The 22087-nt window shown below is 32.7% G+C and overlaps 2 protein-coding genes across 4 annotated transcripts in view; one reads left to right on the plus strand and one right to left on the minus strand.

The window, feature by feature from the left end:
• Positions 1-22087, minus strand: part of LOC120633682 (lachesin-like) — a 337749-nt gene that overhangs the window by 178158 nt on the left and 137504 nt on the right. The gene's annotated exons all lie outside the window — the stretch shown is intronic.
• LOC120633634 (monocarboxylate transporter 2) lies at positions 1801-12112 on the plus strand. 3 transcript variants are annotated; one of them, XM_039903935.1, is made up of 8 exons: positions 1801-1947; positions 8355-8533; positions 9258-9528; positions 9620-9822; positions 10320-10581; positions 10713-10879; positions 10971-11136; positions 11472-12112. In XM_039903935.1, exons 2-8 carry the CDS (start codon positions 8408-8410, stop codon positions 11819-11821), a joined length of 1545 nt encoding a protein of 514 aa, XP_039759869.1. In that variant the 5' UTR covers positions 1801-1947; positions 8355-8407; the 3' UTR covers positions 11822-12112. The 3 variants fall into 3 exon arrangements, with proteins under 3 accessions (XP_039759869.1, XP_039759851.1, XP_039759860.1); XM_039903917.1 differs by having other exon boundaries at positions 1802-1947; positions 10320-10605; XM_039903926.1 differs by having other exon boundaries at positions 1802-1933; positions 10320-10605.

The raw sequence follows: 22087 nt of genomic DNA on the forward strand, positions 1-22087 counted from the left end.
TTAGCGGCTTGTTCTACAATTTTTGTCGGTTTCTATGTTTGTATCAAAGGATTGTGCAAAACATAAAGTTGCATTCGCAGTTGCAAAGCGTGGATGCTAATTGCATTCACGCATAGATTTGCGTGATTCTAAAGCAGGATTAAGTCTCATTTTTCCCTATCTATGGATAAAGTTAGCTACAATATTCCGTTCAAATGCTTTTTTCTTTATTCACTTTAACGTCCAGCACTCTCCTTTTTATCATTATAACTTTTCCAATACGTAAATCCTTATTAAATAATAGCTAGCTGATAGCTTATGCTGTTAGAAATAATTACTATCGTTTTCTGAGACGCTACTTCGGGATACAGCTACAAATAAAAACGTGTCATGATCGGATTCGATTTCAGTATGCGACGTTGAATTGGTTGATAATTTTGAGAAATCTTCGAATTCAGTATAAATTACATTTTGTATAATTAAATAAACGTAAATAACATTGTATGTGTAGCAAATACATGAAGGAAATATCAGTTTAATTTTTTTTTTAAATGTTGTCCCTTCATATAATACTATCTTCTTCCAAAAATCTTTCTCTGTCCACGCTGCACACCTATGGAACACATATTGCGGACTGCTGCTCGTTGCACTCATTTAAACAGAGTGTGAAAGAGCACTATCTATCTTTGTCATAGTACATATAACACTCTTTACTTATTATAGATATACTTCATTCAAAGGATCATCTCACTTGCGCTACTTTCTAAATGATATCAAATCATTCTAAAGTATGATCCCTTTAAATTCAAATATTATGATTGTTTTGCAAAATTATATCTATTTTCCAAATAAATAATACACTTGAGTAATATATTGCAAAGTTCCCGTACAATATCGTAAATAGTATATGATCATAAGAAACATTACTTTTTGAACTAGAAATCAAAAATCAGAGATTTTTTATTCGTACCAGTGCGCCAAAAAGGTCATCGGCCCCAGCGTACTAAATACGATTTCCCACCATTTTTTTATTGTTATAACGGTGTCATGAACTCGTTGTTTGAGTGACCTTATAATTCTTACATCAGTCACTTTAGTACTGCTCTCCGCGATACAGTGCGTGTCATACAAAACGATTTCATCATGCAAAAATTAATATTTCTGGTTTTATAGAAATTGCCAATTATTTTGACACATTTCACAAATTATTAGTCAACGTAGATAATGACACCTTAATGAAAGAGTAAATATAATTTTGAGAATATGTATCACCTACTTCAATTGAGTTATTTGTAAACAATTGTTGTGCAATAACTATTTATATAACTATTTATCAGTCGACGAGTAATATACAATCATTTTGCATCGTATGATTACTAGAATCTTTCCGACGTGTTAGCAAAAATGCTCGCAGATGTAGATAGTGTGACAGATTCAAATGATCTAATTAAACACATTTATTAATACAGCTGGACACAAACCCTTTAGTCATTATTTTCCCAAGTCTTAGTTTCTATTTTTTTGTACTATACTTCTAATATAATTATTTACAGCTAACCGACTGTTTTAAGGGTCACTGGAGATGAGCTCTTAAGAAGTGTATTTTTAAAATATTGTCTAAACCTTTCTTGTTTATTCTTTACGATTTATTTTGGTAGACAATAAAAAAAGAAGTAGAGACGGTCGGTTGAGACAGTTGACATGGTGGTTTCTATAAAATCAGAATATTATCATCGTATTCAATTACGTTACCTACCTACTTAAGTGTGTGTCCTGAAAACATGTGATCTTATCGCCTGGTCCGGTTCGATTACTCTGATATAGTGTCAATTCATTGATGTTTGTGAAATCATAGTGGGCGGTCGTTTACACGGAAAAAGCCATGTGTGTTTAATGGAATCCGTGCAATCGAACTGGGTTGCTGATTTGGAGATCGCTTTTCATAATATTAAAGGTATACATCACTAGGTAAGGATTTATCATTTTTATTTAATTTCCTGTTAGTTTTTGAGTTGTCGAGTAAAGTAAAATCCAAAGAAATAATTTAAGCTCACTGATGAAGGTGGAATTTCATTTTCAAACACTGAGTAATTACGAGTACATTGCAAATGTAGCCCCCAAAACTTAATGTATTAAAACTAAATAGAAAATACTCATTTAATTTAATCCGTTATAGAACCATTATAAAAAAATCTATCCAGTTTATAGAACAATACTTTCCCACTTTACGTGAATAAGAAGTATACTGGTCAAATTTCAAATTGCTCAATTTTGACAACTGCTGTTAATGCTTCTTGAAGTCTCTCCCAATATTGCTGCAATTCAATGGTTTTATTATCAATTTAATAGTACAGCTATCAATTTGTTTATTTAACAATGAGAGGAATATTTCAGAACGCTAAAAGTAAGTTATTAATAACGGATATTGATAGGAATTTTAGCACATGGTTGTTATCGCTGTAATCTATTTAATAAAGACTTTACTCATTATCTGACACGTTCACACGTTTTAATTACTCTACCGTTTATTTCACAATCTTTTAATCTTCATAGTATAGAAACAAAGATATAACTGTTTTCAGTGCACGTACTGAAGAAATTTATAATCCGTTTGTTTATTTCAATTAAGAATGATTGTTTTACGAAATCTTACAAGCTCGAGCCATGTTTAATCTTTAAAATAATAGGTACATTTATTTTCTCAAAAATGCAATAGAGTAATTAATAAATGATTCTTAAATGACTTTAAAATAAAAATATTCACCACTTAAATAAACGAATTCTAAACACTACAAGAAATGCCATCATATATTTGAATTAGCAATGGTTACTTATTTTGTTTTAAGTCGTAATATTAAGAAATGATTTGTTGATATAATTATATAACTGAAAGCTCATTCAGGACCATCTGTTAGCCGTGTGACATTAAACCGCAAAAAATATAAATACATAAGTGTAACATAATAATTTATACGATATCAATTGCAAACCGCAGTTGCTGCGTTGTTACATTTATTCAATTCAACTTTATCTCAACGATATTTAGTTTACTTAACTTAAAACGACTTATATTCTACTTTCACCATAACAATTACACATAAATATACTACTATGCGAAATAGGGAAAAGTTAGCTTCAGAGAGTTCTTCAAGGCTTTGTTTAGTTTGCTCTTGTATCTTTCATTTAACTATAACTGTGTAAAACAAATAAACTAGGAGGCTTATTATGTCAGCTATCGCCTGTTAATAGCAAAAATTATGGCTAGAACAGAGTTAGACTTCAGGAGGTCCGAGACAAACGTGGACCATTTTGTGAAGCATGTAAGGTTCAGACTGTAAGGTTTTATATTTTTAATAATATGTTTCATATAATATCTGTGCCAAAATTCCCGACCCGAGCTATTGCATCCCGATACATGCACCGTTACACAAGTAAATAATAATGAGAAGAAGAAACACTTTTTTGCACGTAGGAAAAGAAACAGTAAGGAGTATACAGTACAGAATGTAGACATGCAAAGACAGCCTTATTGCTGCAAGCAATCTCTTACAGGCAACCTTTGAAGATAGTATAATAATATATAATAATTTATTTATTTCATATAGAAAAATGTGTACAGCAGGAATCTCCTTATGGACGACACACATTGATACTCTATGAATTTGTGCACAAAGGAGTGCTTAAACACTCACACTAGGGTAACTTGTGTTATGAGTGTCGCCACCTTCCTTCATACCCATTACAACAACGTGAAATTAGGAAAATACAATCATCGCGATACATAATAGATAAAACAAAAATATATTATATTACAATGATTTAACAATTTTTTATTAATAATATCATAAAATCCATTCCTATGCATTAATTAGGATGTAGTTCATTTAATCAGCTAGTCTCAACGATACAATAACGATTAAGCACAGAGTTCAGATGTGCATAAGCATTTAAGTACCTATAAACATTGAAATAGTATTCCTAAATACGTAACATTTATCTTACTATCACAGCCCAGTGCAGGAAATAAATGTAAGAAGATACAGCGATAAAATTCAAATAAGTCAGTGCACTTTTTTTCTGTTTTAAATTGGTTTAATAATTCAAATACAGTTCTGTTCCGTTTAGCTTGCATGTCGTTAAAAAGACCCGACCAAAAAAATAATAATTAATTACGTTTAACAGTTAGGTATCAACATCCTAAACAACCAGTTACTTACCACTTTAATTTATTAAAATTGGACAGTTTCTATCTGGTAGGAAGGCGAAAGGTGGTGACAACTTTATTCTGATCTGTTGTCACTACACGGAACTAATGGCGCGATTTACTTTTATAACTTCATAATTGAAACTTGGATTAAGGTCAATGTCATGACTGACCTCGTATAACGCATTTCGTCAATGATACGTCACTGTGTACAGTTTATAAGATCGTGGCATAAACGGTTTCGATTTCAATACGCAAAACGTATTTCAAATTTTCGTTAGAGGTAACTTAAATGTATTTTTTCTAATGAATAAATTCTACTGAATGGTGTACCTACCATTCAGAAATATGGTCAAGCATAACATCAGGTACTAATACAACTACATAATTTAAGTTCTTTCGACCTCATTTAGCTGCACATTTTGTTGGATTAGATGAATGGATTTTGTTACTCTTTGATAAAAAATTAGAAAGCTCACATTATTGTTTTGGTATTTTAAAAGTTTAAGTGATTTCAGTATGGATATAGAAATAGATTACAAAAATAATACTTACTAACAGCTGCTTTATTTTTTTTTAATTTATTTAACTATATTTAAATGATACATCTTTTGCTAATTCTACAGCAGGGCTAGCACAGGCAGCAGACAAACATTATATCCCTCGATTATATCGTATCCCCTGATAGGGGATACAATTAACGTGTCCACCTGCTAAAGCACGGGAACGTGGAATAGGAGAAATTTATTCCCGTTTATTGTTACACATTTGGATATTATTTCCACTTGTGTGCAAATGCTTTGAGAGGTTATAAAGCTTTGGGAGAAGTTTTTTTTACCTTTTCCCCGGGGTCATAATTGTCTCCTGCCCACGCTAGCCGTACAGATAGGGAATCAGTTATGATATGAAATCTAAGGTAGATCAGAAGGTATACTTGTGTAAACGTATTCTTTGCTGATACAAAAAATTAAAAAAAAAACATTTTAAAGTAAGACGTCGGGCGTCTTTTCCGTGGTACATTTCGAACTCTTATCTTGGATCAATTTATGTGCGATTTTTATTTTGTAGTACAATATATACCATATTCATATTATTTCATAAAAATATTAAATATTCGCAACTTTTTCAGTTTGTTCATTTACTTCTTACCCATGTTCTGTTCAGCCGCTGCACCGATTGTTATGAAATTCAGTTAAAAGATAGATAGCTAGCATTCGGAGAGTAGCGTTGTTTTTATTCAAGAAAAAAAAAATTCTAACATCGGGATCGGATCCCGAGTGTTGCTAAAAAATAATAATAATACATTTTTAAACTTCCATCAAAAAGTTTTATTGGTCGGATTTCATTATATTATATATTTTAATTTTTCAACAAAAAACTACTTCTAAGTAACCTATATAAAATTTCAATGAATTAAGCTTTGTAGTATTTTAATTTTTCTAAGAAGTGTAGTTGTTGTTAGTTGTCATGGAAATATTGTACGATGATTTCCTTGAAACCGTTCTCATTACCGTGGGAATGCTAATCAATTATTTCTTGCATGGAAACATTGTTTATTAAGCAATTTTAGTAATAATATCCGTCATTTACCTATCTTAAGGTATCAGTCATCATCGACTTATTTTGGATGTTTTTTTCAAATAATCTACCATCTAATCAGTCAATCCAAACAGAATATAAAGTCAAAGTAAAACTTAACTAGAATAAATAATACGTTATTTGTAAAAATATATTTGAATTCTTATACGTTGCCAAGCTTATTTAGTCTTTCAGATATATACTATTAATTAACTGTGTTCTTCTTTTATATATGGGCATATCTTTACTTATGTATGTAAACACTATCATTACAAAGTAAGTGTAAAAGAACAGATTACATCATCGCAACTTAAATAGAAAAGTAAAACTGAAGTTTATGTTACAAAAACAAATAGTTTTTGAAATGATGATGATGAAATGATAAATACAGTGTATGAAGCGGTGATAGTCTAGTGGTTAGGACTATGGCTTTATTTTCGGGGCAACCGAGTTCGGACTCCAATACATATGACGCACCTCTAACTTTTCGAAGTTTTTTTCCGTTTTATGCAATTAAATATTATTCAATTTAATTAAGGCGGAATGAAGACATCGGTAAGAAACCTGCATGCTTAATGGTTTTCCATAATGGACACAAAAGCGTGTTACGGCCACCGATCCGCACTTGGCTAGCGGGATGGGCTACGTTCTACACCTTTCTTATCCTACGAGGAAGACCCGTGCCCTGTAGTGGGCCGAAAATTGGTTAGTAATGATGATGATGATGATTTGGTTTCAACAACTTATGGCTGGTATCGAGTCATAATTCTCTGGTCAAACTTTGTACTCATAGGAATAATATCACGATCTTTATCAAACGATAACGCACATAACATTGCATAAGACAACTTTATAATGCATGTAAAAATAATCCTTTATCAACACGTGTAATGTGATACATTGTGCATGCTATTTTATTGTTGGCCAAACCGTTATTGTCTCTGCTACTTAATCTATATTTACAGAAAAACTATCTGATGTGTATTATTTACAACTATTTTAAAAATTACCCGTGGTTGCATCATGATAACAATTCCATACCTACTTTAAGTACCTAAAGTCAAGAAACTGTTGCTGATAAATTCGATATTAAACAATATATCGATTATTTATAACTGTCGTTATGTCAATATCCTCGGATAACCTCTCTTAATGTATTATTATTATTAATATTGTTGTACTGTATATTTCCATATACTTTTGATACAAATCAAAATTTTAAAACTCAACTAAACACCTTTCTATCAATTGCATTACGATATTTTATAATTTTATGTCGGTGCGAAGTAAAATGAGAAAGTATATATAGATAGTAGAAAGTGATTATACTTTTATAGAGTAGAAAGTATCTAGTAATTTTCTACATTTTTCTTGCTTTTAAGTTATTTCAGAAAGTCGGTTCTTTTTTGTCAAAAAAAAAAAATCTCGAGCCTGTGCTATAGTATGTATATATTGCCTGTCTGTGTGTCTGACTGTCTGTCTGTCACATGAAAACTACTGAAGGGATTTATATGAAGTTTGGTATAGTGGTAGCTAATATTCCGGGTCAACATTAAGATACTTTTAATCCCGATGAAATATAAGTTTCCTACGGGAAATGGGATGAAATTTTTGGTCAACTTTACTTCATAGCTCCGTTAAATTTGAACCGATTTGAATAATTCTTTTTTTATTTGAAAGTCTATACTATGCAGCATGTATAATGTCTAATGGAGTTCCGATAACTATTGTCGGAGATAAAGGATATAACTCTTCTTCACAGATTGCAAGTCACAAGGCATTTGGGACAACGATCGAATGCATGCGTATCATCCTACTAATATTATAAATGCGAAAGTTAGTGAAGATGGATGTATGGATGAATTAGCTAGTTTTAACTAGACCTGGTAGATGGCGCTGCAATTAGTTTCTAGGTTTTTTTTAAGATATTAAAACATGTAATTAATATCATTTGGTGCAGACGAAGGTGCGCGGGTCAGCTAGTACAAAATAAGTGTGGCTTCAAACATAGTAATCAATTACGGTTTTTTTTTTTAACTTAAACGATTTATGCAAAGCAACCTTGGAAATAATGCAAATTTTTTACTCAAGCTGGTATAAACATAAGCAATCATGTAGAGTAACAATTTCGACAAATGAAATAAATATTTTGTTACTTTGAAAGAAAATAATTTCAATTGCTAATTCTAATTGCTTTATTTCTGACTCTAATTCTCATTTGAATAAAGAAATATTTGACTTTGCTTGATTGACTTCATAATTGGCTACCGAAAATTGGTTTACACGCGGCCTCGGCCGGAACACGGAGTCGCATGACGGTTCGTCTTTCTTAGTAGGCTGGTATTTACTATACACGGCCGAAGCCTTCCAGAAAATAGAAGTAATAAATTACCAAATTACCACTGCTGCGTGTCGACCCAGGTCCTCGCACTTACTTGTATAAGACAGTTATTAACTGTGTAAAGAATTAACCTATTCGCGAAAGCTATTTCAATTATGAAGCAGGAGGGCGTAGCAATTATATTACATAGACAAAGTCGTAGGTTACAGCTAGCTGATACATTTTAATGTTTTGTATTTTTTTTTGTTACAGGTAAACGACGGAATAATTAATGAGGCGATAAAACAAAATAAATATCAAACAAGATGTCGAAAAGGAACTCTTTCGTCTTAGTACCACAGACGGACAAGAAAACACAGAAAATAATAAAATTAGTCCCACCTGACGGAGGATGGGGATGGATGGTCTTATTAGGAACGGCTCTTTCAAATGTAGGTTATACAGTTCTCGAACACCAATGACAGGTATCTCTGATTCTCTAGGTTCCAAATCGTCATAAACGGACATTAACCACGATTCATACCTCCCTCTAAACACATTTAATGAGACTGAATATTAATGACATAGTTTTTTGATGCACTTTTCCTTATAAATAATTAACTAGATAATACCTGTGACTTATCCGGAAATAGCTGGGTATATACCCAGTGCAAATACCTGCTATTATATATAGAATGGAATATATTTATTTACCAGAACAACACATAAACACTTACAAACGGAGTAACTTATATTTTAGTACCTATACTTTTAAACTTAATTAATAGTTTTAAGTGTGTCGTGACGATAATGCATAATGCATACATATTCAACAAAATATTTCTTAACAAATAATACTATATAGTATTTCTATTTTGATTAACAAAAATTGTAAGCCCCTAACAAGTAAAAAGAAATGTAAACATATTTAATTTGGTACAAAAAATACAGATTTTAGAAATCAAATAATCCAAGCTTGATAGTACTAAAGCTTCGGTGTCTGATTAATTATATATAGTTGAAACAGTTCTAACGAAATACTGCAAATTCTTTTTTGATCGGCGCTTTTTGATATAGGCCTAAATTAATGATGGTCATCAAATTAAATAGCATATCATGCTATTTAATTTGATGACCATGACCGTTTGGATGTACTAACATCATATATTGTTTCAGATTTTTAATCAGTCGATGTTATCATTGTTTAGTTTGTTATATGGAGATGCATTGGAAGCAATGGGACATAACACGCAGGGCGCAGCTATAGTTTTAAGCACAATGTTATTTGTCTCAAATTTCGGTGGACCAATAGCTGGGGCTGTAGTAAAATTAACGAATCCTAGATTTGTGTCAGTATCAGGTGCAGTTTTATGTACAGCTGGCATTCTTTTAAGTGGATTCTCTACGAATATTTGGCATTTGATATTAACCTATGGATTTTTATTAGGTACAGTATTATTTATTTATATGATTTCGAAAGCATTATTTATAAAAAAAGGTTGGATTAAAATATTTTTAACTTTCTTAGCATTTTCCAGGTCTCGGCCTGGGCTTTATACAGAACGCTTCATTTGTGTCAATAAACAGCTACTTCAAAGTCAGGAAGAGTTTAGCTGTTGGTCTTGCCATGGCAGGCACAGGTGTGGGACAGACTCTTATGCCTCATGTTGTGAGATATTTTTTGGAAAATTTTGGATTTAGAGGAGCTTGTTTACTATTAGCGGCTTTGAGTTTACACGGGGTAATTATCTTGCTTAATTAATTATCTTATTTAGTTCATGCTTCAGCCCATCTCATATCTCATATAATTGAATCTGTGTAAATCCTTATTTTTGGTAAATATTTTTTCCTGTACAATATACGAGTAGCTCTCGACAGAAAACAGGTAAGTGATGATTCACTTTATGATTGTAGCAAGCTTACATGTTAGAGGTTAAGCATTTATATTCCCCATACCCCTAGTCAGTTTCTACGCGACATCATCCCGAACCGATAAAACCATATCGTAGCACACCATAGAATATTCAGAAACGAGAAATTTCCAATTGGCCTCTGCCGGGAATCAAATCTGGGGACACCAATATACCAATAACTTATAGGACCACAGTGCTCACAAAAGCTCCGAGGAGGTTGTCCTTTTGCTGCCTATTAAGCAGATTTAACTTTTAAATAGGTATAGCAAAACGAAGGTCGTTGTGGTAAAAAAAACAATTTAAATGTTTCTATCCTTGTTTGTAGATATGCGGAACACTCTTGATTCAACCTGTTGAATGGCATATGAAGAAAGTAGAAATAGAAGTTGAAATTGATGAAAAGATGTATCTGCTAGAAGAGAATGATAAAGAAGCCATGAAGAACAAAGATTACAATGCTAATGGTAATGCTAAATTCAAAGGCACAAGACGCGCTACAGAACCTATACTTATTTCGGAAATTGGAGCTGAAAAGCCAAATAAAATATTATCACAAAGTAACAAAGAGTTACAAGTGAACGGAAACAGTAAATCTGTTGAAATATTAAACGGTACTTTACTTTTTGTCATTAAATGTATATTTTTAAAAATTAATCATGCTCAATCATGAAATCTAATAAATACATTCTACAGTGCATTAATTTCCAAATATTTTTAGGAAATTGCATAGTACTAAAACCAAAGAAGACATTGATGAGAAAAATATATGACTTATTCGACATATCTCTTCTATCAAGTCCTCGTTTCTTGAACGTGATCATTGGAACTGCAATTACAGTAGTATCCATTCAAAACTTCAGCATGTTGTATCCGTTGTTCCTTCAGGTACGAACATATACACTTCACATTATGAAATATCTTCTTTAATTTTCATTTATATTAATACATATTTTATAAATGATTACGATTATTACAGAAAAAAGTATTTATGGATAAACAGCAGACGGCAAGTTGTATGTCAGCTGTTGCTTTGGCTGATATTATTGGCAGACTTACCTTGCCCATGTTACAAGATAAATACCGTATTAAAGCCAGAATGATGCTTATTATGACCAGCATATGGTTAATCGTAGTGAGACAAAGTAAGTGGCACAACTATTTCATACTAGCTATAACTTATTACTACCGTGCAATCAATTTGAATTTTAATTGTATTTTTTGAGATTATCACGTTCAAATTTTAAACTAACACTACAACTTGATTATTTTAGTAAACATAATATTGAATAGGAACTCATTCTGTCATGTTAATTAACATTTAATTAAAATATGATAACCGTGTTTTTTTGTAATAGTTTTTACTCTTACCTATTTAACCAACCTTTGCACTTTACAATGTTTTCTACAATTTTTATTTTATTCGTTTACATTATTTAAGTTACATTCTATTTCAATATTGTTTTTATTTTAATTTTAGTTTTGGCGTATCAATCCGACTTATATGTGCTTCTGATCATGTCCGCACTTTATGGATTTGGAAGAAGTATGGTAATTGTTGCCAGAAACATCGCTATTTCCGAACAGTGTACAATGGCTCAAGTACCATCAGCCGTTGGTTTGGGCATGTTGAGCATAGGTATTATTGTACCTCCAGCTGGATTATTCCTCGGATGGATCAGAGATTATACAGATAGTTACATTATCTGTATAACGGCACAGAATTTATTTTTGGTAGTATTTTTGGCAATGTGGATCCCGGATATGATATTTTTGTACTGCAAAGAGAAAAGGGAGAAAAGAAAAAACATTGAACAAGCGATGTCATAAAGCTTAGAGTAAACTTTTTCTTTGAAGTCCAAGCAGAAATGGAATGGTTGCCTATTTATTGAACTCACCAATATACAATGTACACGTACTACATGTACTGGGTATAGACCCGCACAGATTAACCTGTGATATGCATAGTAATGATTTGTATTATAAGTTAAGGTCTAGGCTTATTGGCTGTGAGATTTTAAATGTAAATATTTATAAAGTTACGCATTTGGTTAGAATTTGCTTATCACGCCAGTTTAGCATTTAGAAGACAAACGTCAAGACTGGAGAAACAGTGTTAAATTATGTGGAGATTCTATATTTATCTATTTAGTATAAAATATTTTTAATCTTTACTAAAATATAAATATATTAATTGTAGTTTTTGTTTTATTATACCTATTTCATTCCTATATTTATAACTATACTTTATTGTCTGGTATTATTTATTTATTATAAATAAGGTGTAACTGACAGCAATAATAAATTACTCTTAGGAGAATATTGATCATGTTTCTTGTTTGAAAAGTACCCTTTAAAAAAAGGAAACAGAAAAATACTTGGAAAACTTTCGTAAGTGGATATGTAAATGTGTATCCCAGTTCTAATACCTGTTTTGAATAACATCGGTAAACTAAACCAGGGCCTATTTTGTAAAAATCTGTGCTACAGAATCGTGTGCTCTCATATAAATAAGAGCACCGTATTACAGTTTAAAGGAGTTTACCGAACGATCAGTTCAGAAATCTCATGTTTAATTCAGACGCGGACGCCCGAGAGATGCACGCACCGAGCGTCGCCGGCAGACAGCCGATGACTAGCATACGGATGTAATTGCCGTATACTGAAACTACAGAATAAATAAAACACCAGTATTATGTATGAAACATTAAGTGTCTAGGTCTACAGCCTTCCTTTTTGGAGATGGATCCACGGCGTGCGCCTAAGCAATTAAATATAACTTGCTTTAACAGAGACCCGCACCTAGTATTATTTAAGTAATGGGTTGGAATATTGTTCATGTTTATACATCTAAAATTTTTGTGACCATTTCGGTGGTCAGCTGTGGTGAATTGGGTTCTGTTTTTATTATCTTAGTCTTCTGGAGAAGATAATATTATAATTATCTTTTAGCTAGATTCAGTTGGCGAATAAAAGGAAGACATATTTATAGTTAAAACCAATTCGCTTTCCGCGTCCGTCTGTTTTTCCGCTAACCAAGCAACGGATTCGGATGCAGTTTTCACAATCGTTTAGAAAAATTTTGACAGGTGGTTTCTATAAATAATAAAATTTGTAGGTAGAAAGAAAGAAAACTTTGCACCAAAGTTGCCGAAAAACAAATTAACATGACAGTAACTTTACTTTTTTTTCTAGTCTATACCCGCCCTGGCTTAGTGACATACTAATTTTATTGGCGTTTACGCCCGTATTCACTACACTGAGGCATTGCCTAAATAGAATGCCTTAATTATTGGCGATGTCTATTGGAAAAAACACGTTTCTTTTGGTGAAAGGTTGACTAGGAATTTCCTTAGATTAGGCATTAGGTACTTATTTAGGCATTGCCTTATTCGAAGTTAGTGAAAACGTTCATTCGCAAAATAATTTAGTTTTATGCCACCATGCGACGGCGAGTAAATCTAAAGAGTCCTTTTTGTATATTTCCAAGGCAAGGCTAGTAGATTATTCTCTGCTCTCAGATTTTTGTATATTTTGCTCTTTGTCATCTAGAAATATTGTGGAGTAAGCCATTGTATGAGGGAGTATTTTTGCATTACACCACGAGTAATTAGGGCGTTCGTTTAAAAATAAACTTTTGTGAATTCATTGTTTTTTTTAATACCTACGAGTACCTACATAATTGAAACAAAGGTTTTACATTATTAATTTTTGTTGAAGCCTTCTTTGTTGAAAGCGTAGGTAATAAAAAACTCTACTTTTCATTATTTTATTTGCAGTATAAGGTATAACCTTAACACTGTACTTTATGTAACAAGAAAAAAATAAAGAAATTATTCCGAATAATTGTTTGAATGGCTCCAATATCGAGTGAAAATTGGAAAATTTAAATAGGCGTAAAAGGAAAGTGGAATGTTGCAAATAGGGTGATATGTATGCATAGCAAGTCCACTACGTCCCAGCTCAATGAGAACAGAAACAAAAGCTGGAGTTAGTCGTGTATAAAGTTTGCTGGCTATTATATTAATAAAAGTACAATGTACTAACCTAACCTAACACAGACAAAGATAAATAAGTGGATCCTCTTCTTTATATTTGTCTGTGTTTGTAATTTATGACCAATTGCGTAAATATTAGTGCAGGCACGGTCTGAACTAGACACGAAAGTATTCTTATGTTTTGTGTGTGCTGTGTGATTGGGTCAATGCATTCCATACGGATTGAAGAATTGCACACGGAGTGGTTCTTTATTAGGTACAAGTTTGGTTCTTGTAGACTAAATTTGTGTTATATCTTAGTAATTGAGTTTATTTTGGTAATGGTTTGGTACTTGACCCGATTAATTGAAAAGTCATCGTCACTATTTTTTATTCGAAGAGGCATATAGAAAGCACTTTTGCACACACATAAGCATATGCATTTTTTTATTGTATCGCGATGATGGTGATTACTTTATTCCAAACGCATCAAGTTAAAAATACAAATTGTAATTCATGGGAATTAAAAATAAATTAATTGAACATGAAATTCTTAGGAGATTACAATAATGTTTTAAGATTTTTTTCGACGCATGCATATTAAATTTACCTTTTCATTTATTCCTATTACACATGAAAAGTTTAACTTCACAATTATAACCAAACAACTCATAGCAGATATTGACCTAGTTTTATCTTTAAAGATAACGAAATACATAACGCAAAGGGGTAAAATAACATGCTTGCGTTTTTAAAAGTACTTAGTGTGAAGTGCAAAATTATTGGACGATAAAATATTGTTCTTATCAATTGAGATAGTTGTACAGTTAATATGACTTGTTGTTCATAAATTGGTCCCATCTTCCCTTGATCGTAATATACGATACAATGTTGATAATAAAGTTGAAATATCAACTTTAAGAGTACCGAGTTAGAGTAGAGTGTTAGATAATGAAATGAGTAGAGACGTGAAATTATGAGAAATACCAACGGTTAAAATAAGATAAAAATATGTAAATTTAAATTATTAACTCCCATATAAAGGGAGTTGTCAACAAAAAAAATGTAATCTGCCATTTTGTGGCGGCTATGTTGGACCAATTTTTGCCAAACATAGCCAAGAACACTTCCAACCAATTAACCTTTTAAATAATCAAAATCGGTTTATCCGTCTGGGAAATACGATGTCAAACACACGCACACACAATGACCCCAATGAAAACCATATTGAAGATAAAAGACCGACATGTGCATAGTACCTACTTGAGCTACGCTTGAGCGCGCAAATAATAACACTCGATTTTACTTTTGCATGTGATGTTAGGGCTGTATCTGATTTCTTTCAGTAAAACTATTGCAACAATTTACTCAAAACTATTTAGTGTTTTAGTTCCACAGATAAGTTTCAGAGTCAGTAAATAATGTACCGTAAAAGCTCTGAAGTATTATTTTGGTTTGACATTTACACGTTGTATAAGACATACTAGCGGTCCCTGCGACCTTTTCGACTTCAACGAGAAATTTACTTAGTACTTATCAGATAAACAGTTTTTAACTTTTCTATTAGTATATTTAGTATAGGTAAATTGAATTAACGCTGATCCACTGGAACAACTGGTTTGGTTTTCAAAAAAGTCAATACAAGTCTTACTACTCTAAGAAAATCACTGGATATAAAGTGATTTTTTTATTTTAAAATTTTAAAGTGCTGAAATTTTCATAGAGCGTTGAATACTTGCACTTGCACATAAGGTAATGTTAATTATTCAACAAAAGAAGGTAAAGCTTGAAACACACCTACGTCAGTCTTGAAACAGTCTGACGTCGTTAATGTATTGATAATTTGGCATACATTGGATAGAAGCAGGCGTTACTTTGCGGAAATCCATGATATATTATGAAAATTAAGCTTAATTTGCTATACTCCGCGAAAAGCAGGAGAATCTGTGTGGTGTAATTTATAATTTCTTCAATCCTTATACTCCACACCAAACAGATCTTCGGCAATATACCCTCTACGCACGTTTCGCTCCGAAACCGGAGCATCCTCAGGAGATGTTGACTTTACAATGAATAACAACTATTCATTCAAGGATTGAAGAAATTATAAATTACACCACACAGATTCTCCTGCTTTTCGCGGAGTATAGCAAACTAAGCTTAATTTTGATAATTTGGCATACATTTTCTGTTTGGATTTTTCTTTCGAATCAGGATGTATTTCTTTAGTACCGTGCTGTAATTTTACCTTGGTATCAAATAACCATGATTCTAAATATCTATACCATTGTTATTATTATTTATTTACTTATTTACATAAAATTTTACAAAAAAATAAATACTTCAGATATAATATAATAGCCAGCACGGCTAGCATGGGCAGGAGATAATTATCTCCCCGGAGAAAGGATAAATATTTGTCTTCTCCCACAGCTTTATCAACTCTCAGAGCATTGGCGCACAAGTGGAAATAATATCTTAATAATATATGTGTAATAATAAACAGGGATGAAGTTTTCTTATTCCAAGTTCCCGTGCTTTAGCAGGTGGACACGTTAATTACGAGTAAATCCTCTGTCAAGGGACATAATCGGGGGATATAACTTTGCCTCCGGCCTGCGCTAGCCCTGTAGGTTTGTAATATATGCTAACGGAGAATTAAGTATAGATACGGTAAATACAGAACATTATTGCCAGTTTAACATTGAGTATTAATGATCACAAGTGACTTAAAAATATGATTTCAGTTTTTTCCTAATATTTTTTCTTGCAGTATACATTTTTCAATATAAATAAAGCTCATCTGAAACGACAGTGTAGCCGCAGTATAAAACAAAACTCGTACCGGCATTGGGACAGTGAGTGCAGTGGAATACAAATTGCTATATTAAATGCAACTGTTTTCTCGAAATTAATTACTTAACGTGTTTCGGCACAGTTGGTCTCCGTGCCTGCTAATAATGTTTGTGAGTATAGTAGATTTAATACCAGTACCCTTAGTCTGGGGTAATTATGCTAGCCGTCGTGGAGTCTTTTTTAAATATTAAAACACTGAAACCTCATAGTTAAAGAATAGAAGTTAATTCCCCTAACTTTATTACTTACACCACTATAGCTAGTTCTTGTAGAGTAACGTTTTTAAAATAAAAATAATAAGTACGGAATGTTTCAATTTTATAAATTTACAATGCATATTAACATCACACGAAAAATTTTATTAACATCGGTTCGCAAAAAGGTCCTTACGTCTGGTGACCCAATAGTTGGCGCTTATTTAGCCCAACGGCTAAGTCTAGCAATTCAAAGGGGCAATAGCGCCAGCATTTTGGGTACCATGCCCAAATTCAAATTCAAATTCAAAATTTCTTTATTCATGTAGGCCTATCACAGGCACTTATGAAGCGTTCATACATAATTGTTTACATAATTGTAACGGGATGGTGATAACTTCGTTCGCCAACTTAAATCTAAGGCTACGAGGGTTCCAAACGCGCCCTGGTCTAAGACGAGCCCACAACAAACTTAGCCGGGTAAATTTATTTTTTTGTTATCACCATCTTCCAGTAAATTTAAATTAAGCTATGAAGCTAGAGCAATTCACACCCAAGCTTTTTTATCGTTTAAATAATCCTTAATGTTATAATAGGATTTTTCTGTAAGCTTACGTTTTATATAAACTTTGAACTTATTGAGAGACAACTCAAAGATTTCATTTGGTAATTTGTTATAAAATAATATACAATTGCCCTTGAATGAATTTGCAATTTTGTGTAGCCTAGTAAACTGCACAACGAGTTTATTTTTGCTTCTAATATTAATATTGTTACAGTGCATTTTCTTTTTAAATTTTGATATATTTTTATGGACATAAATTAAATTTTCATATATGTACTGACTATGCACCGTCATTATTTTAAATTCTTTAAATTTATCCCTTAATGACTCTCTTGGGCCCATTTTATATATCGCACGAACAGCCCTTTTCCGATTCTATTTTCAGGACGAAAATATAATCTATATCAGCAGCATTACCCCATAATAAAATGCCATAGGACATAATGCTGTGAAAATAACTAAAATAAACAAGCCTAGCAGTTTCTATGTTTGTCATATGACGAATCTTTTTTACCGCGTATGCTGCAGAACTAAGTCTGTTCGCTAAATTATTTATATGTGGGCCCCATTGAAGCTTAGCATCTAAAGTTATTCCTAAAAAGATTGTCGTATCCACCAAACCCAACTCCTCATTATTAAGTTGTACAATGGTTTTTACTTGTTTAACATTCGGTAGTGTGAATTTAATACTCTTCGTTTTTTTTCCGTTAAGAGCTAAGTTATTAGCCTCAAACCATTGTACTACTTTAGCGAGACATATGTTTACATCGTCAAGATTTTTTTCACGACGTTTAATTTTAAACATCAATGATGTGTCATCAGCAAACAATACTATCCCGTGATTGTCCTCAGCTAGGTAAGGAAGGTCATTCATGTAAATGAGGAATAGGAAGGGTCCTAATATAGATCCCTGGGGGACACCAATTTGCACAAATGACCCGTTAGACCGCTTTCCGTTCACGTCAACTTTTTGAATTCTATCATTAAGATAGGAAATCATTAAATCTAGAGCTATGCCCCGAATTCCATAGTGGTGTAGTTTCCTGATTAATGTTTCATGTTGTACACAATCGAAAGCCTTGGACAAGTCACAGAAGACGCCAAGTGCGTCCCGTGACTTCTCCCAGGCTTCAAATATATTTTTTACTAACTCAACACCAGCATCGGTTGTTGAGCGACCCCGTGTAAAACCAAATGCCCATAAGTGAACAGTTAGACGGCTTATATTTATTGTAAAAAAAAAATTTAATTTGTAATTATAATGTTTCCCTAGAAAAATATATTTTTCGTTGATTAATTGAAATGCATATAAAAATTTTCGGAACCGACTGGATTTCAACCTGCGACTCTCTAGCAATTGCGGCAAATCGGCAGACTGTTTTAATTTTACAACCAAAATCATTACAGCCCTTTTAGTTTGTTGTTTAAGCGCAACTCCAAAGCGACTCTCAAATCCCTAACTAAGGGTAGACGAACTAACAAAGACGTAAGTTATAAAAAAAAAGTTATGCGAGTGTGAGTACTTTCAAACGGTCGGAGAATGAACAGTAAAGTCTTAATTGTAATACTCAATGAATACTTTTATCATCATCATTATATCAACCCATTACCGGCCCACTACAGGGCACGGGTGTCAATGTTGCTCACAATGAGATGTGGCCGTAGTCCACCACGCTGGCCCAGTGAAGATTGGTGGACTCCACCCGTTCGACAACATTATGGAGAACTCTCAGGCATATAGGTTCCTCAAGATATTTTCCTTCACCGTTGAGCAAGTGATATTTTAATTGCTGCAAACACCCATAACTTAGAAATGTTAGATATGCCCCAGCACATCTAACATTCGAACTCCCGAAAGTAAAGTCGAAGTCCTACCCACTAGCCTATCACCGCTTCCACTACTTATTTGTATACCTAGTAGTTATTTATTTTTAATATTTAAATAGAAGTTTGAGCTATTAAGACAATTTTAGTAGTTAGACAAAGGCAGACTTAGTATTTTAATTATTTTTAATGAACATCTTACGTTAGATTGATTAAGATACATACGTTCTGGAGTTTAAAATACACACGATCACATCGAATTTTGATATTTATTGTCAACTTCTTCGTACTAACACAACCTGTAAACAATATAGAGTCATCGTTCGCAAGGGCAAATTGTTTGCCGCAGGCTATTCGCATCAGTCTGTGGACCCATATGGCGGCTAGCGTTTACCGTTCTTTAACGACCAAGTTTAATTTGCTTACCAAGTTTAAAATCTTTTATATCATTGAATAAGAATAAATATTTGGGATATTCAAATTATAGTAAAGCTTTAAGTCTCGCGTGACTGTTTTGGTAAAAATAAATAATAAAATTACCTGCACGACCCACAAAAACATATTCATAAGTAACCTTTTTAAACCAAAAAGAAATATATTCTATTTTTTGCAATTTTTATTTTCATTATTTGAGTTAAACACGAAGATTATGAGTAGTTTTAAACTAAAAGTTCCGAACTGGTTCTAATCCGGGAGACAGTTCAAAATAATGAACACACTGCGCGTTAAGGTTAATTCGCTTTCATGGTTGTAGATATTTCGACTAACAAACCACGATAAAAATAAAGTTAAAAATATGATGAGTTATAAGTAATGGTGTGAGCCGAACTGTCTCACATTATCAACATTATCATATATTTAATCAAAGTATATTGACCAATTTGCATCAAATTGATAAAAAAAAACCAAAATACTGGTGACTTTTGAATTATCTGACTTGTTGAATACGTAAACAATTATTACATACATTTTTTATCACATGAACTTAATGATATCCAAGGTTTTTAGTACCCTAACTGGTATTCGTGCAATGCCATTCGATTAAAATAAAATGTTAACTGAAAGCAGTAGAGTAATGTAATATTGAGCAATAAAGAAGCAAAAATACTGAAAAATCACACCTCGCTTTTAGTCTGTAAGGTCTGTAGATGCATCGTTATGTTACCAAGGAAAAATAAAACCTCAGTCAAAAAAACATCAAAATCTCATTAGTTCCCATTTCATGCCGAAACGACACTACGGAAGCAGTATAACTAATGTACAGTAATAAACAGAGACGAGAAAATGTCGTATTTCTTTTTATAACTTCACTGTTTCATCCATTACTGGTTTAAAAGGTATCTCAGTGAAATAGAATTATAGAGGTAATTTTGTTGAACTTATACGAGTAATTAGATTGTCTACCTACATGTTTTCTTTTATTTAAACTTTATTTCTTACAATGTTTGTTATTGTTGGTTCTGTGTTGTCGTATGTGTGCTTCCATCATAATCAATATCATTATTAACCTATTGCTTAGGCTTACTACAAGACACGGGTTCCCGTAGGCCGTAGTTCACCACGCTAGCCAAGTAATATAATTATTGGTAGATTTCACGCGCCTTTATAATATTTGAGGGAACCTATCTGTTTACGTGACTTATTTGTCAATAAAATGTTCACAACAGAGGTATTTTTTACTTAAATGGGTTAAGTACAGCGATAACATATGTAAGCATAAATTCGTCATGCACTTTGCCCTCACGATAAAATAATTTCGCAAGTGATGTAATAGTTAATACATGTTTCAAACAAAATATTTACTGTCCGTACCTTACTTAACTAAACAAGTATGATAACGTTTTTAAGGCAAAGGATTTTGTAGATAATCTTCTCGCTTTTAAATCATTGTACACTTTATGAATGTAAATAACTTGAAGCAAATCATTTTGCGATGGATTGGTTGAAGAAATCACTTTGCAGTGTGGCGTTATGAAGTGTACAGGTCCTAAGCATGCTGGGCTCGAAGGACTATTGGATCAAAACAATTTTTTTTTTAAAGCGAATTTTGGGCGGTCTGTGTTTTGTAGCAGACCTTTATTGAGTAAAGAAATAATTTAAAACACCTTGCAGATATGTCTGCCTACTGCAAATTAAAAAGCTTTGTTTATTTATTCATACAGAATTTAACATTGTTAAAGATTACCGTTCTCACTATTCTTCTCATTTCAAGTAGGCCTAATATAAGCACTTTTAAAACGTCAAGTATGTCTGTTTGTATTGAATCTACCGCCGGTTCAGAAAGCAAATTCTACCGAGAAGAAGCCGGCAAGAAACTCAGCAGTTGCTCTTTTCCAACATCAACAATTTACATTTTACGTTTTAAAATTAATATCATGTGAGAGCTGAACGCGGAGCCGGATGCTTCCAAGCAACCTTGTAATTAGTAGACGGCCGACCTAATGGTAAGCGGAATACCATCATCTAAAAACAGTCCTACACTTCGCAGGGCACGCAAGAAACACGTTCTACAAAGTTCCACCATGTCACCATCAACTTAAGGTGTCAAGCCGTATGTCCGTTTAATTACACAACAACCACACCCTTCAGATCAGAACACAGCAACGAAGCAGCATTTGTGTGTTCTAGTCTGAAGGGCGGCTGAAATAAACAAAGCGCTTATACTTCACGGGACAAAATC

This window comes from Pararge aegeria, chromosome 2 (genome assembly GCF_905163445.1).
Source record: "Pararge aegeria chromosome 2, ilParAegt1.1, whole genome shotgun sequence".
In the NCBI taxonomy this organism is placed as follows: Eukaryota; Metazoa; Arthropoda; class Insecta; order Lepidoptera; family Nymphalidae; genus Pararge; species Pararge aegeria.

Excerpts from the sequence above, each read along its gene's own strand:
- LOC120633634 (XM_039903917.1), top strand. The coding sequence starts at position 8,408 with ATGTCGAAAAGGAACTCTTTCGTCTTAGTACCACAGACGGACAAGAAA. Across the intron at positions 10,606-10,712 it reads ATCTGTTGAAATATTAAACG|GAAATTGCATAGTACTAAAA; the intron begins GTACTTTACTTT and ends AAATATTTTTAG. Across the intron at positions 11,137-11,471 it reads GTTAATCGTAGTGAGACAAA|TTTTGGCGTATCAATCCGAC; the intron begins GTAAGTGGCACA and ends TTTTAATTTTAG.